Here is a 14,058-nt window from a genome sequence, read left to right as displayed (position 1 = left end):
CAGATTGCCTTACTCATTTGGAGGTGTCCAGGAGTACGGATCTGTACCTCTAGAATCTGATTCTAGAGGTATGGATCCGTACCTCTAGAGCAGACAATACCGTTGGGGGTTGTCTAGGGGTATGGACCTTATTTTCCCTGATATTTTGGTTCATTTACATATTAAACTTTGTTGAAAATGAAAGATGAAATACGATTTAATCAATATTCACCTAAAACGTGAATCTAAATGGTTTACGGATGCCAGCGTTCAGCCGATTGTTTACATTTTCTCCCGAACGAAAATAACTGAGGAACTCCAACTAAATATACTGTTCCCAGTAATCTGTGCTGATTAAAGGTAAAGGTAAATTTTATTTACCATCGCTTTGTGAAACAATTAACATAAGCTCTGTAGATCTTTTGAGCGACCCTATTTTAAGAACAGTTAAAACCAACTATACCTTACCCCCAGTAATTTGCTGGTACCCATTTACAGCTGGGTCGACTGAAGCAATCATGATAAAGTGCATTGCCCAAGGACACACCGCAATGGGAGTAGATATCTATCCAGGATTCGAACCAGGGGCCTTCACCTCTGTAGGAAAGCATCTTAGCCCTCTCGACCAATGCATCCACTTTACGATTAATTTATTAGATAAAAGATTAATGAGCGTATCGAACTCTTAAATGAATTATACTGGAAATCCAACAGAAAAAATACCAACTAAATGGTTAAAAACAGACTTAACAATATGACATGGCATATGCACCAATTTGATATAAATTACAGCCAAACTTGTGCTAGCGACCACCTGTGAATAGCGGCCACCTGTCAGCAACGACCAGTCTCTGGTCCCCCCCCGTAGAAAAATGCTCATAAAAAGGCTGTGAATAGGGACCACCTGGCGACCGCGACCAGGGACCAGCCTAATTCATTCACAAGGGTCATATTTGCCCCCCAATTACGACCAAGCTGGACCGTTCCTGCATGAAAATATTTGAAATCCGCCGAATTTTCACGACTTTCGCATTATAGCAAACATAATAATTACTGCTTGATTGAAAATTTGCAAGTTTGCACCGGCCGAATTAATACATAGAACATAAAGAAAGCAAGAAGCTGTAAATATACTTTTTATCAGCATGATAATGGCTAACTCAGAAGTGACCCTTCCCCCCGAGTAAAGACCACCTGTGAACAAAGACCACTTTTGCTTGTTCCGCGGAGTGGTCTTTGTTCACAGGTTTGACTGTATGTAATTATTTTACAATTTAATAATCCGCAAGGAACAATTTGTTTTATAATCAGTTGACAGACAGGAGCTAAAGGTACTGTTTGTAAAATCTTCAGTGTATCTTGTAATGGTTATCAAATGTGAGGAAAACATAAATATCTTAAATATTATTTAAAAAAGTGGTTTGTCACACATTAATTTAACATTATTTTGTCTAATCTACTTTGTACCTGGTTGATTCCTTATGATTTATCGAAGTTTGGTGTTTTGACAATTAAGGATGTACGAGCGTTTTTTTCAGGATATCCACCATTTTGAAAAATGTTTCTTCAAATATTGCTTTCTAACAAACGTTTTGTCAAAAATTTATGCTAGATAATTAAAATATTGCTAAAAATGTACCATTTAACCAAATATATTATGCTTTTTGCGAAAATTTTTTTTTTTACCCTTATTTTTGGCTGGCATTTGCCTAAAATTGATGTAAGATTTACAATGGGGTAGGGGTAGGTAATTTCAAATATCTATTAAAGTAAATCAGATTTGGTTTTGATATTTTTCTGACTGATACATATAATGTTAAGCTATAAATAAAATAAAAGTTTTCAAGATAGCACTTTATATTATCTAGAAAATATAAATTAAAACAAAAAGAACAAAAAATATCAAAATTCACCACTTTTTAACAGTTTTTTCTTAATAAATCTCTTAGATGCACTTTTTTTCTTTCCATTTTGAAGCATTTTTGTGTGTCATTAATGCTGCAAAATATTTTGAAAATCTTAATGTCAGAACTTTTTTTGTAGATCTAAATACGTTTTTTCCATTGAAAATAAAGTGAGTGGGGTAATTATGTCAACATGTAAAAACTAAAGAGATTTGTTAGTGACATTTATGCTTATATAATACTGACAACACCATATATTCATATTAACCTGTAAGACCTGAAATCCCTATAAGATTAAGTAGGATATTATATGTTTTATAAAGTACCAACATTTTTTCAATTTTACAAAATTTCAGAAATGCGTAAACAGTGGGTGAAGAAAATACCCTATAAAATTAAAATGAGTTCGGTGACATGTTTTTTCTGCTCTTGTTTGTCTTAGAAACTAATGTTCTTCAAGCTCACAAGGCATGAAAAAATTCTTAACGTTAGAAAAAATTCGCTCGTACATCCTTAAATGAAGGCTATTAACCATTTAGATTCAAATTTCTGGTGAATATTAGGTAAATCGTATTTGATATTTCGAATTTTAAGATGTAGATAACCATAAATATCTAGAATCAGATTCTAGAGGTACGGATCCATACCCCTAGACACTTCCTACTCATTTGGCTTATTGGGATGACTTATATTATTATGTCTCCCACCACACAGTTGTGTGGGAGACATATTGATTAACTCCAGTCTGTGTGTGTGTGTGTGTCTGTGTGTCTGTCACAAAGCTTGTCCGCACTCTAAGTCGAACATTTCTCATCCGATTTTCACCAAACTTGAACAAAATGTGTTTGACCATAAGACCTCAGCCAAGTTTGATAATTAGCCAAATCGGTCCAGGCATATTGGAGTTATGGCCCTTGAATTACCAAAATTCAGCCTTTTTACTCTTGTCCGCACTCTAAGTCGAACATTTCTCATCCGATCTTCACCAAACCTGGTCAAAATGTGTTTGACCATGAGATCTCGCCCAAGTTCGATAACTAGCCAAATCGGTTTAGGCATTTTGGAGTTACGGCCCTTGAATTACCAAAAATCGGCCTTTTTACTCTTGTCTGCACTCTAAGTCAAACATTTCTCATTCGATCTTCACCAAACTTGAACAAAATGTGTTTGACCATGATACCTCTGCCAAGTTCGATAACTAGCCAAATCGGTCCAGGCATTTTGGAGTTACGGCCCTTGAATTACCGAAAAATCAGCCTTTTTATTCTTGTCCGCACTCTAAGTCAAACATTTCTCATCCGATCTTCACCAAACTTGAACAAAACATGTTTGACCAGGAGACCTCGGCCAAGTTCGATAACTAGCCAAATCTGCCCAAGCATTTTGAAGTTACGGCCCTTGAATTACCGAAAAATATGCTTGAATATCAACATAAATTCATTATAAGTGATGTAATCATTACAAATAAATTGTAATTTGTACATGCACCAGAAAACATTCCCATGAACGGATTTCATTGGGGATTTCCTAACAGAAATATGCAGAATAAGTTTGGACGTGACAGGACAGCGACAGTCAGAAGTTATCACGCTGTCCCAGTATGTCCTATTATTTGGAATAGGAGCCAGATGTCTGTGAGAGGCGACATACCACTTTCGTTAAGATATAATAACAATTAAATCATTTAAATATCAGTTAACTGTTACAGTTTAGGAAATATTTATGAAATAGCCCATTATATAAACAAGCACATTTTTACTGAAAAGAAAACATAAAAGTATAAAATCTGATACACAGAAAAGTGTTTTTTTCTTTTACCGATTTAATTAATGTTCATGAGATAATTGTAACCTAAATTTAAACTGAATAATAATGCTGGCAACATCACAAGCAACATTTCTTTTCATCAGCAGTTCATTGTTTTAAATTTGCTACAAACGTCAACCAATGCGTGCGTAATTATCAAATCAGCTGGGTGATTAAACTTGTCAGATAATCCAATTATACAATTAATTTGACCCCGAAAATGTCACTAGCTACTCAAAACACTTGTCTCCAAGTGTCATCCACTGTGATGAGCTGACATATTCATTCTACAGGTTCCATAAGTCTGTTTTGCATTTTTACAAAATTGTGCTCCTTTTTCAACTTTTATAGTAATTCAGTTGACAAGGCTGTTAAATAGTCAATCATTGCTGTCCTACGACAGCTCTTGTTTTAAGTTATCCTCTTCCTGAAAGGCAAAGGGATATACGGTAGTGGGTGCTGTCCTTCCATCTATCCATGTATCCATAATACTTTTTGTTTGGAGCGTAACCGCTCACCCATGGCCTTGTTTATATTCAGCAGAAATGTTTGCCTCGTTGGGGTAGGGATAGAAATAGAATTTACATATAAAAGTGACTGAATTTGAGGTTTACCTCTTATTCGTCATATTTATTTAAGAAAATACCATTATCATTTAAATCAAGAACACAGTTAAGGCAAGAAAATATTTGATTTCGTAGGGCACGGTTGCAGTAAGTTATAAATAAGATAAATATATTATTGAAAGTGATCAACATGTATGTTTTCCCTTTATCTGTCATATTTATTTAAGAAAATACCAATATTATTAGCTCGACTTTTCGAAGAAAAAGTAGAGCTATTTGCACTCGCCCTGGCGTTGGCGTCGCTGTCGCCTTTGGTTAAAGTTTTTGATAAATGCCTGTTGCTGTCAAAGCTATTGACTTGAAACTTAAAATAGTTATTTACTATCAAAGTCTACACCAGGAGAAACAATCCCCATAGCTCTGATTTGAATTTTGACAGAGTTATGCCCCTTTTTAACTTAGAATTTTTAGGTAAAGTTTTATATAACTTTTACTGGCAAAGCTTTAATTCAGAGTCAAGCACTGAGAAAAGTCAAGCATGCTGTCTTACGGACAGCTCTTGTTGAAATTAAGTGAGAAGTATCCTGCATTAATGCCAGGCCCCTATCTCAGAGTTCAAGATCACACTTAGAGTCCGAGATCATTTTAGTGCTTGTCCAGGCCATTACGTTGACATGCGTAGAACCTTATTATTGTTATTAAAACTTATTCCTGTTTGAGACTTTAATTGCTCAGCAATGGTCTTGCTGTTTTTGATATGTATTGATGAATTGTTGCACATTTATGTCATATACATGCAATTGTTTTATTTTATATTTTCATTTAGTAATTCAAGATGCCTCTTGAATTTTTATTCGGGAAGAAAAAGACGCCGGAGGAGATGTTGCGTCAGAATCAGAGGGCATTGAACAAGGCTATGCGAGATCTTGACAGAGAGAGGGCAAAGATGGAACAACAAGAGAAGAAAGTGATCAATGATATAAAGAAAATGGCAAAACAAGGACAAATGGTATTAACACACTCATTAATGATAGTTTCAAAGGCATATAGAGTTTCCCATTTCCATATGTTTGTTTTTTGTTTATCATGCCCTCACCAAATTCAGTTGGGGGTCTGGCTATATAGGAATCACTTTGTCCCATCCCTTTCTTACTTTTCCCATCACTGGAACCCATAGAAATATCAATGTGTTTTAGGATCATTAGACAAGTTCACAATCAGGTCCATAATTCTTACTTGTTTTGACAAAATTATTTCCCCTTTTTTACTAGGAAAAGTGTCAAAATTGTTGTTATGTCCCCGAAGGTGGGCATATTAAAGTTGCACTGTCCGTCTGTGTGTGCATGCGTCCGTCAGTGTAAATTCTTGTCCGGGCTGTACCTCTTGTTTTGAAATAACTTGGCATAAATGTTCACCATAATGAGGAGACATGTCATGGGCAAGACCCAGACCCCTAGCTCCAAGGTCAAGGTCACACGTGCAAGATCCAACCCCTAGCTCCAAGGTCAAGGTCACACTTAGAAGTCAAAGGTTAACATGGTCTGTTTCTTGTCAGGTCCATATCTGCCATTTATCAAGGGATTTGAAAATAATTTGACAAAAATGTTAACCATATTGAGAAGGTGTGTCGCGCTTATGACCCGGGTCTCTCAGGTCAAGGTCACAAAATTATTCATACCTAAACTATTCTGGCATATTTTGCGCAGACTACTGTAGCATTCTTGGGCACGCTTCGGGGGCATTTGTCACTTATAGTGACAGCTCTTGTTTTCTTTGAACCAATGAAGATACAGCACTAAAACTTATAAACATCATCATAAGCCAAGTTCACATAGTAGGTCCAATGATTTAACTGTCTATTGTTTTGACAAAAATTTTTCCCTTTTTGAACTTGGAAAATGTCCCAAAAAGGAAATTTCCTTTAGTTTATGCAAAACTTTGATTGGAGTCTTAAATAAATCTTTAATCATAATGCATTAATACATTTCAAGTCGTCCTTTTGGACTTTAAATTTGGCCATTGCCTTAGAAATTGTGACAGAATTATTGTTTTCTTTAAATTAAATAGCACTGGAACCAAAGAAGGTATTTCATTTGAAATTTATATAAAACTCTAGACCGATGTGTGTTAACTCAGACTGCCTTTTTAGCTCCCTAATGAGCTGTTATGGTAGGTGGATTGTCTGACATCCATCTTTCTATGTCAACATTTTTAGCTGACCTGAAGTTTATTCAGGGTGAGTAATTAGTATAGGTGGATGGTCTGGCATCTGCATCTGTCATCCGGTATCAATATTTTTAATGAAACACTTTTTCCTCTGAAACTGTTTGTCAGAATTGGTATGTAGCATCCTGGCATGGTCCTCTCTCAGTGGTTCCACTTAGGCCTTTTTAGAGGCATCCAGAGCTAAGAAAACCCTAAAAAAAACTTTAAATGACCTTTTCTCATTAACCACTGAATGGCTTTGATCTGTAGCACCCTTGTGTAATCCTCTCTCACTTTGGTCAATAGTTCCTCTAGGTCTCTTTTTTAGAGTTAGAAATAAAAACCCTTTAAATGATTTCTTGATGAATGATGACCAAATTTGGCCTATAGTATCCTTGCACGGACACTCTCAAGTTTGTTCAGATGATTCTGCGTAACCCCATTAAGGGCCGTCAGAGCTAAAAATAGTAAAACCGTTAGATGACTTCTCATGAACCACTGGATGGATCTTCACCAAACTTGGCCTTTGCAAAGTTGCTTGAATCTTTCTCAGTTTTGAAGAATTGGTTTCACTACTTACCAGTAACCTGTTTTAGGGGCCATCAGAAAAATAAGAAGATAAATAAGTAGTAACTTCTTCTCATTAACTGGTTGATGGATCTTTACCAAATTTGGTCCATATTGTCATGTCATATACCTTTCTCAAATTTGATCAAATAGTTTCACACTTAGGGTCCAGTAGAGCTAAAAGTTTAAAAAGACTATTAAACAACTTTTTTGCAGGGAACACCTGATGGACCTATCTCAAGATGTTTCAAATGGTTCTGCTGGGCCATCAGAGCTAAAAATAGGAAAATCCTTGCAACAAGTTATTAACTTCTGTATTAATTTTCGCCAAACTTGTTCTATAGCATCACTATGTAGACATCTTTATTTTGTTCAAATGGTTCACCAGAGCTGAAAATAGGAAAAAAAGCTTTTGAAACATCTTTGCTAAAGTTGGATCTTTCTCATGCTTAACAAAATTTTATAAACATACATGTCAAAGTCATCAGTTCATCAACATTTAAATATACCCAAAGGAATTCTTGATGATGTGAAGGAAAATGCAAAATCCATGCAACCCATCTGATCCAGCAGTCTGCCCGTATCTGTCTTCAGGATTTGGGATCTTAGTGCAACGTACAATAGCAAACTCCTGTAAGGCAGTAGAAAATTAGCTGTTAGATTTCCATCCTCACCCGCCTCTGTCTAACCCCCACCTCCCTCACCATCAAATTTTTAATGGTCAAAAATAGAATGTTTTCTGGTCATGAGCGGATCCAGAGGAAGGGGGGCTGGAAAATCCTTAAAAAAGAAAAGAAGAGAAGAAGGAAAGAAAACGGTTTTTCGAAAAGGCAGCATTACTAATGATTAGGACTGCATTCAAAGTGTATGTGGCTGCTGCTACATACGACCCCGACGTTATTCATATTTATGTTAATTATCTCAAAGAACCAAAGAATTTTACCTTTAAGAAAACAATTTTATTTTTTCCCCAAATTAAACAGTTGAGCTCATAAAAATGTGAAAATAAGGGGTATATTGTATATAAAATTGCAGTGGAAAAGGTATTCTTAAATGCTCCTAAAATGCCCAAGAATGCAGGAAATGAAGCACTGAATTTCAAAATTTGTTGGGGTCGGTGCACGGGGAATGCCCTCAGACCCCCCCCCCCCCCCCAGCTGGTTGCCTACCAGTACTTTTCTATTTCAGCCTGTTCATCCACAAAAAACACATGAAAATATTTAGTTTATAAAGACACATGTTTGTCATAGTAAGTGTTCGTTGACCCCCACCCCCACCCCACTTGAGAAAATTGGCTGGATCCGCGCATGCTGGTTATCCAAAATTTTTAATTACGATATACCGTTACATTTTCATGAAATCACATAGGTCTCCGGGTTTAAAGAATATGTTTGACAATTCATGATGATGCAAAGACAGTAGCAAGCTTAAAACTCATCAAAACATACTATAATGGTCACGAAAAACTTTATGAGGTAAAGTCTTAGAATGTTTGTTCTATACTGAACCAGTGTAAATACATTCTTAGATGATAAAGCAGACTTGAACACTGAAATATGTTTGAAGTAATAATCTAATTGCATTGGGTTACCGTTTAAGTAAATCTGTTGCTATCAACAAGCTAAATTTGGTCAAAACGGCAAACAACACAGATTTTTTGTCCACTGTAATACATGAATACGTAACTTAGTATTTTTTAATTTTGTATCAGTTTTAAGAAAGCTTTTTTGTGAAACATAATAAAAAAGCTTACACATCATTAGAAACAGTACCGGTACACCTTTTGTGTATCATCAGCATATTGAAGTTTTAAACACATTTAATACCCTAAAATAACCTGGATATAGTGGGCACCTGTCAAAAGTGGTCACTTTCAATCAGTCCCTTCAGTGGCTGTTATAAACAGGTCATACTGTATTCCTTTCCAGTCGCAAAGCTTTGATGTTTAGTATTTCAAAAGTTAATCAGTTTTTTAGGACATTATTAACAATTTTGAACAGCATAAATTTAGGAAAATATGTCAGGTTCAAAATGGTATTAACCATGTTTTCAAAAAAAACTGGTTTTAAGAATGAAGTATTTAATCATCTTTGATAAAGAGCCAGGTCGAACCAGTATTTCCACAGTTGCCCATGACACTGAGTGACTGTAACTGATCTTAGATAAACCTATACAGAACATGTGCATTCTACCCTTACCTTTTATCTTTTTTAGTGTCAGTAAGCCAGAGTTCAAGATTACACTGACTGACTAGTCATATAAAAGCATACAATTTTCAGGCTCTGATCAGAATTAGTAATAGAAGTTTTTCAGAATTCAAATTAAACTAGCATTTTGGCACAGTAATAGATTGAAATATAAAATATGTCCAAGGAAATTCAACACTATCAGTATCATTTTCAGTAATTTTTCATTTTGTTACAGGACGCTGTTAAGATTATGGCGAAAGATTTGGTGAGAACCAGAAGATATGTGAAGAAATTTATATTAATGAGGGCAAATATCCAGGCAGTGTCATTGAAGATCCAGACTCTTAGATCTAATAACGCCATGGCACAGGCAATGAAAGGGGTAACCAGAGCAATGTCAACTATGAACCGACAGGTAGGCTTTGATTAGAAAATACTTTACTATCTGGTCAAATATTGGGCAAAATTTGGTGTTATCTGGAAAAATGCAATAAAACCCTGGTGCCAAACCAAAATGAAACAGCAAATTTGGTGTGCACATGTCATACCTTGCCTATATGCACATATGCTGGGTATGACGTATACCAAATATTGGTCATTTTATAATTTTCTTTTAGCTTAACTGAGCACAAAGTACTCATGATGAGGTTTTAGGACCATTCTGTATTCTCCTCTTACTCTCTGAGACATTTTCATCCGACCTTTCCAGAAATCTTTGATGTCCTCTTTCAGATTCCTTCAAATCTAGGTCATCTGTGCAGAAATTCTGGTTGGTTTGGCAACAAAAAGGAAAAAATCTTTTCAGAAACCTGTGGCCAGATTAAAAAAAATCACAGCAGTGTTCCTTTGGTGACCCTGTACCAAGTTCCTTCAAGCCATATGGATTTGTCAAAAAAGAACCACCAACAAAGCCACCAGGGGGCAGGGCTAGTTTTCTCTATATGGAAGACTTATATAAAATATTCTCCAAAACAGCAGATTATATTTTGAAATAATCTCTTACAAATATATCTTAGGATACATCCTACCAAATTCCTTCAGGTCATCCAGCTATGTTAAAAAGATGGCCGTAAGGGAATGGGGCACACTTTTCTTCTATGGAGCTATAGTGGAAACTGAGAGAATATTGTCAGAAACCGCAGGCCTTATTTCAAGATAATTTCATGTGAATATTCCTTAGTTGACCCACTAAGAAAATTGTTCAAGCCAGTTTTGAGACTCAGGTGAGCAACCTTGTTTGTTTTACACATGTAAATAAGTGATCATAATTGTTGTAAGAGTTACCGTCTCTTTAACGCAACCATTGTATTTCATACACAAATAAAAGGCTTAACTCAAACTGCATTAGAATTTTTAGTCCCCTACTGGTTGAAAACCAGTTTTGGGCACTTTTCCATCCGTCCGTCATTCTGTCATTCCGAGCTCACATTTGCATACTTAGGTGGCTATAGGAACAATAGGTAACTGTACTTTTTATACGCCCGTTTGAAAAACGGGACGTATTATGGGAACGCCCCTGGCGGGCGGATGGGCGGGCGGGCGGGTGGGCGGGCGGCGTCCACAGACCTTGTCCGGAGCATATCTTCTACATGCATGGAGGGATTTTGATGAAACTTGGCACAGTTGTTCACCATCATGAGACGGAGTGTCCTGCGCAAGAACCAGGTCCCTAGGTCTAAGGTCAAGGTCACACTTAGAGGTCAAAGGTCAAATTCAAGAATGACTTTGTCCGGAGCATATCTTCTTCATGCATGGAGGGATTTTGATGAAAGTTGGCACAATTGTTCAACATCATGAGACGGAGTGTCATGCGCAAAAACCAGGTCCCTAGGTCTAAGGTCAAGGTCATACTTAGAGGCCAAAGGATACAAGAATGAAAAATTCAAGAATGACTTTGTCCGGAGCATATCTTCTTCATGCATGGAAGGATTTTGATGTAGCTTGGCACAGTTGTTCACCATAATGAAACGGAGTGTCATGCGCAAGAACCAGGTCCCTAGGGGTAAGGTCAAGGTCACAGTTAGAGGTCAAAGGATACAAGAATGAAAAATTTGTCCGGAGCATATCTTCTTCATGCATGAAAGGACTTTGATGTAGCTTGGCACAATTGTTCACCATCATGAGACGGAGTGTCATGCGCAAGAACCAGGTCACTAGGGGTAAGGTCAAGGTCACACTTAGAGGTCAAGGATACAAGAATGAAAACTTTGTCCGGAGAATTTCTTCTACATGCATTGAGGGATTTTGATACAACTTGGCACAAATGTTCACAAGCATGAGACGGAGTGTCTTGCGCAAGAACCAGGTCCCTAGGTCTAAGGTCAAGGTCACACTTAGAGGCCAAAGGTCAGATACAAGAAAGACTTTGTCCAGAGCGTTTCTTCTTCATGCATGGAGGGATTTTGATGTAACTTGGCACAATTGTACACCATCTTGAGACGGAGTGTCATGCACTGGTCCCTTCTTTTGAATAACTTCCCTTTGCTGTTACTATAAATAGCTTATATTGTAACTTTTTCATTACAAGTCGTAGGGAAAAATCGAGACCACTTTTCTGTAGTACAACATGCATGTTACATCCAATTCTGAGGTGTATTTTGAGCTGTCTCTACCTGGTAAGGATTTTTTTATGGACTTGTAATTATGTCTCCCCAGGAGACATATTGTTTTTGCCCTGTCCGTCCATCCGTCCGTCCTTCCGTCCATCCGTCCATACGTCACACTTCATTTCCGAGCAATAACTGGAGAACTATTTGACCTAGAACCTTCAAACTTCATAGGGTTGTAGGGCTGCTGGAGTAGACGACCCCTATTGTTTTTGGGGTCACTCCGTCAAAGGTCAAGGTCACAGGGGCCTGAACATTGAAAACCATTTCCGATCAATAACTAGAGAACCACTTGACCCAGAATGTTGAAACTTCATAGGATGATTGGTCATGAAGAGTAGATGACCCCTATTGATTTTGGGGTCACTCATTCAAAGGTCAAGGTCACAGGGGCCTGAACATTGAAAACCATTTCCGATCAATAACTAGAGAACCACTTGAGCCAGAATGTTGAAATTTCATAGGATGATTGGTCATAATGAGTAGATGACCCTTATTGATTTGGGGTCACTCAATCAAAGGTCAAGGTCACAGGGGCCTAAACATGGAAAACCATTTCCGATCAATAACTAGAGAACCACTTGACCCAGAATGTTGAAACTTCATAGGATGATTGTACATGCAAAGTAGATGACCCCTATCGATTTTGGGGTCACTCCATTAAAGTAAAGGTCAAGGTCACAGGGGCCTGAACATTGAAAACCATTTCCGGTCAGTAACTTGAGAACCACTTGACCCAGAATGTTGAAACTTAATAGGATGATTGGTCATGCAGAGTAGCTGACCCCTAACGATTTTGGGGTCACTCTGTGAAAGGTCAAGGTCACAGGGGCCTGAACATTGAAAACCATTTCCGGTCAGTAACTTGAGAACCACTTGACCCAGAATGATGAAACTTCATAGGATGATTGGTCATGCAGAGTAGATGACCCCTAACAGTTTTAGGGTCACTCTGTTAAAGGTCAAGGCCACAGGGGCCTGAACATGGAAAACCATTTCCAATCAACTTGAGAACCTCTCGACCCAGAATGTTGGAACTTCATAGGATGATTGTTCATGCAGAGTAAATGACCCCTATTGTTTTTGGGGTCAGTCTATTAAAGGTCAAGGTCACAGGGGCCTGAACATTGATAACCGGTTCCGATCAATAACTTGAGAACCACTTGACCCAGAATGTTGAAACTTCATAGGATGATTGAACATGCAGAGTAGATGATCCCTATTGATTTTGGGGTCAGTCTGTTAAAGGTCAAGGTCACAGTGGCCTGTCCATGTAAAATCATTTTTTGGAAATAACTTGAGAACCACTTGACCTACAATGTTGAAACTTAATAGGATTATTGGACATGCAGAGTAGATGACCCCTATTTATTTTGAGGTCACTTGATCAAAGGTCAATGTCACAGGAGCCTGAACAGTGACTTGAGAACCACTAGGCCAAGAGTGTTGAAATTTAGCGGGATGACTGGACATGCCAAGTAGATGATCCCTATTGCAGCTAACCATCAGTGTCTCTTCGACTTTCGCTCCTGACCCCTATTGACTTCTTGCCTATAGGACTTTGCATTGGGGGAGACATGCGCTTTTTTACAAAAGCATTTTCTAGTTTTTTTTTTTTTTTTTTTTTTTTTTTTTTCTCTTTAAAGATTAACTTCCCTTAGTTGTTACTATAAATAACTTACATTGTAACTTTTTTATAATTGACCATAGGGAAAAACCAAGACCACTTTTCTGTGGTACAACATTGATGTTACTTTCAAATTTTGGGTGTATTTTAAGGTATCTCTACCTGGTAAGGATTTTTTTTGTGGACTTAAAAAAATAAAAGAATTACAATAATTTCTAAAAAAAAACAAACATTGTAAACAACTAGAAATTAAAATTCCATTTGCAAATACAGGTGCTGGTGTAAAGAAATTTGCTGTGACGGGCATATATTGTGACATTCTGGCACTCTTGTTCTTTGATGTCATTCATTCCGTAAGGCTTTTATGTGGCTATTTTTCTCTTACGTGGCTAAATCAATAGAGAGAACAAAAGAGTTGCCACATAAGTATCCATATAGGAACGTCCGTCATTCCGTCCGTCCGTCTGCAATTTTGTGTCCAGTCCATAACTCTGTCATCCATGAAGGGATTTTAATATTACTTAGCACAAATGTTCCCCATGATGAGACAACGTGTCATGCGCAAAACCTGGAACCCTAGCATAAAGGTCAAGGTCACAATTGGAGGTC

General features: G+C 37.3%; 1 protein-coding gene across 1 annotated transcript in view; it reads left to right on the top strand.

Annotated features, from left to right (window-relative positions):
- Positions 1-14,058, top strand: part of LOC123551478 (charged multivesicular body protein 2a-like) — a 29,152-nt gene that overhangs the window by 3,428 nt on the left and 11,666 nt on the right. The window contains exons 2-3 of the mRNA XM_045340449.2: positions 5,082-5,264; positions 9,452-9,631. Coding sequence (XP_045196384.1) covers positions 5,091-5,264; positions 9,452-9,631 — 354 coding nt within the window. The 5' untranslated portion in view covers positions 5,082-5,090. The remainder of the gene's footprint in view (positions 1-5,081; positions 5,265-9,451; positions 9,632-14,058) is intronic.

This window comes from Mercenaria mercenaria, chromosome 4, assembly GCF_021730395.1.
Source record: "Mercenaria mercenaria strain notata chromosome 4, MADL_Memer_1, whole genome shotgun sequence".
In the NCBI taxonomy this organism is placed as follows: Eukaryota; Metazoa; Mollusca; class Bivalvia; order Venerida; family Veneridae; genus Mercenaria; species Mercenaria mercenaria.
The sequence above is the reverse complement of the archived record's forward strand: the minus strand, read 5'-3'. Positions and strand labels throughout refer to the sequence as shown.